Source organism: Amblyomma americanum, chromosome 6, assembly GCF_052857255.1.
Source record: "Amblyomma americanum isolate KBUSLIRL-KWMA chromosome 6, ASM5285725v1, whole genome shotgun sequence".
Classification (NCBI taxonomy): Eukaryota; Metazoa; Arthropoda; class Arachnida; order Ixodida; family Ixodidae; genus Amblyomma; species Amblyomma americanum.
In genome coordinates, this window is record NC_135502.1 from 17,040,815 (window position 1) to 17,043,775 (window position 2,961).

The window sequence follows — 2,961 nt, forward strand, 5'->3', positions numbered from 1 at the left end:
AAGGCTCGAAATGCTGCCGTAATGTAGCTATCGCTTCAAAAGAAATGGCGGGAAGCGCCTGTTGCCGCTTTGCCCTGCAGACACGTTCGTGCGGTTTCCCTGCAGTGCTGCGCTCGCCACCCCTATACTAAAAAAGAGAAAAATCCGCTCAAAAATTAAAACACATATTAGGTGACATCATGCCAACTTTGGATGAAACCGGCATCTCGAGAAAAGCGACTTGTTTGCAAAATCTAGCGTTAGGTCGAACCGCCAGCATAATACTTATTCTCCTCGTCTTCCTCATGACCATATATCGAAAAAAAATTGATTCGTTCAGCCACCTGCATTCGCTACATGGCGATTCATTTGAGGTTAGTGAGCTACATCGGTGCTTTCCTGCCTGACACTGAACTGAAATTAATTCCCCCAGAGTCCTCACCAGCGTATGCCTGAATTCTTGAGCTCACCCGTATCTGGCGAAGCTTCCGATGACGCGGACGAGGTCACGTGAGAACTCCATCTCGTCTTCGCTGGGCTCCGGAAGCGAGATGCTACGGTCCCCGGGGAAACGACCGTACATCTTGATCTTGCTCGTGAGGTCCGCAGACGTGCCTGCAGTGAAGATGATGTCGTCCCCGTGCGTGATGCCCATCCAGTCTTCCCAGATTGAGAAAGTCGGCTTGTGGGTGAACAGGAACCGGTAAACGTCGTGACCATTTCGGGCCGCCGACAGAGCGAAGCTGTCTACTGCGCACTCGAACAACGCGTCAGTGAACAAGCGCCCTAGATTCATCTTCCACTCGGTTTCGTTAATGTCGCCCTTGTCCATACCTTTGAGATACACGTCAGCCAGCGACTCGGTCTTGTAGGACGGCACGTCCAGCAGAAGGCGCATCAAGATCTTGATCGGTGTCTTGTAGTCTTCGGAGATGAGCTCCCGGAGATGCGGGTTCCTCAGCAACATCCCTTTGACGAATAGGGAGCCTTCGTCCGGAGTGGTGCTGAGCAGAAGCTCCTTCCCAGTCCTGATCTGCTGTCCTTCAGCCAGGGGGTTCTCCGGAAGGAACTCGTCTCCCATGGTTGGTAGGAACAGTAGGCTCGTAATAGGCAGCTCCTTAGCGGTCTTTTCCAGAACCTCCTTCGCACTAAGGCTTTGCGCGCACTTGATGCTTTCCTGAGCCTGCTGCTTCCAAGGAACCGTCGGTTTGTAGCATCCAAGGAGGCCTAGTGCCCTGTGCGCCACTGCAGGTGTGTTGAGCTTCATCAACGCCAGTGCCGTTCCAGCCACTCCACTTTGAAGGTAGGCCCTTTTGAACAGTCCACTGCTGACAGGAGATATCATGTGGTACGTGGTGGACACAGCTCCCGCGCTCTGACCCCAGACGGTTATCTTCTCCGGGTCTCCGCCGAACGCTTTCGAATTTTCCTTAACCCATTTCATCGCCTCCACCTGATCGAACATACCAGCGTTTCCTTTGTAATCGGGCATGTTCGTCTTGAAGAAGCCGAACATACCAACTCTATAGTTGACCGTGACGTAGATAGCGTCGGCGATAGAGGCAAATCGGTCGCCACGGAAGATAAAAAAGCCCGCGTCACCGGTCAAGAACCCGCCACCGTACAAGTAAATAACGACGGGTCTAAGCCGACAGCCGGTCGAATCAGTGCCTCCAGAGCAGGCCCGCGCCCCGGCGGGCTGCCAGACGTTAAGGTAGAGGCAGTCCTCCGAGTTCTCGCCGTAGTCAAGATATATTTTGTCGTCCACCTGCAGTGGCATCTGCATGCACGCCGGAGCAAAGCTTGTGGCGTTGAGGACTCCTTCCCATGGCTTCACAGGCAAGGGTCTTCGGAACCTGAGTTTTCCCAGAGGCGGTTCCGCAAATGGCACTCCGACGTACCTGTAAACCGTGTGGCCGTCCACGGTGGCGCGCTCTCCTGCGATGAATCCCTGCTTCACTTTGACAACGGGGCGCTCATCTTCGACGCTCGCAACGTAGCAAACAAGAGTTGTGGTCCAAAAGAGAACGTGGATTGCCGTCACCAGGAGCACCGAGAATCTAGAGACCGCACGGCGAGACATGCTTGCGGGCCCCGAAGTGCGAACGCAACTGAAAGGGCTTCATGACCAATATTCATCTTTTAAGGACCCCCCGAATCGACGTCGGCTTCTCACAGAAAGGGCGAGAACGAAGCAAGGGAAACAAGAAGGCAGCGTGGTGGTCGACCTCAGATGCTAGGACGACGTCGCCGTGCCCGAAGTACAGGCCTCGACAGGAAGAGGTGAGGAGGCGGTGGCTCACGGCGCTTTCGATTTCTATCGCGGAGCGAGACCGTAATCTAGCGTCTATCGGCCACCGATGGGCTTCGCTTTCTCAAGGCTTCCCCTTCGTACCGCTCCGAAGGCAAGAAACGGGGCCTTGGCCATTCACATTTCTCTGCCTTGCATTCATTGCAGCACCGCGCATACTTCACGCTTCCCTACGTTTCATTACCTCCGGGGAAGAAAGAAAAACAAAACACTTCCGACTTTCTTCCACCAGTAGTGTGTCCGCAATTCACACTGCCCGTTGTGTAGCTATAGCTTAGTGTGAGGATGGATTGTAGCGTTTGTGGATGTTAGTTTGTTTTGCAACGCAATGAACGTGCAATACAAGCCTGACGCGAGGATGGCTCTAAACAGCTCCTACTTATTCGTAAATCAACTTGGCGATGTTTTTCCGTGCCCTAGGCAGGACTCAAGAGCAGCCGCCCACCATGACTGCTCCGGTTTCCATCGGATTTATCGTGGTTCTGCTTCAGTTGTTTGAGTGGCCACTCCTACATGCTTGGAAGAAATGTAAGTCCAAAAGATAATTTCTTTGGGTCTCATGACGGACCTGCACACTACACAGACGGGGGTAGACGGCACCAGTTTCGCCAGACCTAAAGCAACTCCTAAGGAGAACGCCATACCGCGCTAATCGTAACGGATAAAATATG

At 53.4% G+C, this 2,961-nt stretch overlaps 1 protein-coding gene across 1 annotated transcript; it reads right to left on the reverse strand.

Annotated features, from left to right (window-relative positions):
• Positions 1-445: 445 nt before the first annotated feature.
• LOC144136383 (acetylcholinesterase-like) lies at positions 446-2,168 on the reverse strand. The gene has a single exon (XM_077668659.1). It carries the CDS (start codon positions 2,060-2,062, stop codon positions 446-448), a length of 1,617 nt encoding a protein of 538 aa, XP_077524785.1. The 5' UTR covers positions 2,063-2,168.
• Positions 2,169-2,961: the final 793 nt, after the last annotated feature.

Bases quoted from the DNA above. Each gene is read 5' to 3' on its own strand.
- LOC144136383 (XM_077668659.1), bottom strand. From the start codon at position 2,062: ATGTCTCGCCGTGCGGTCTCTAGATTCTCGGTGCTCCTGGTGACGGCA.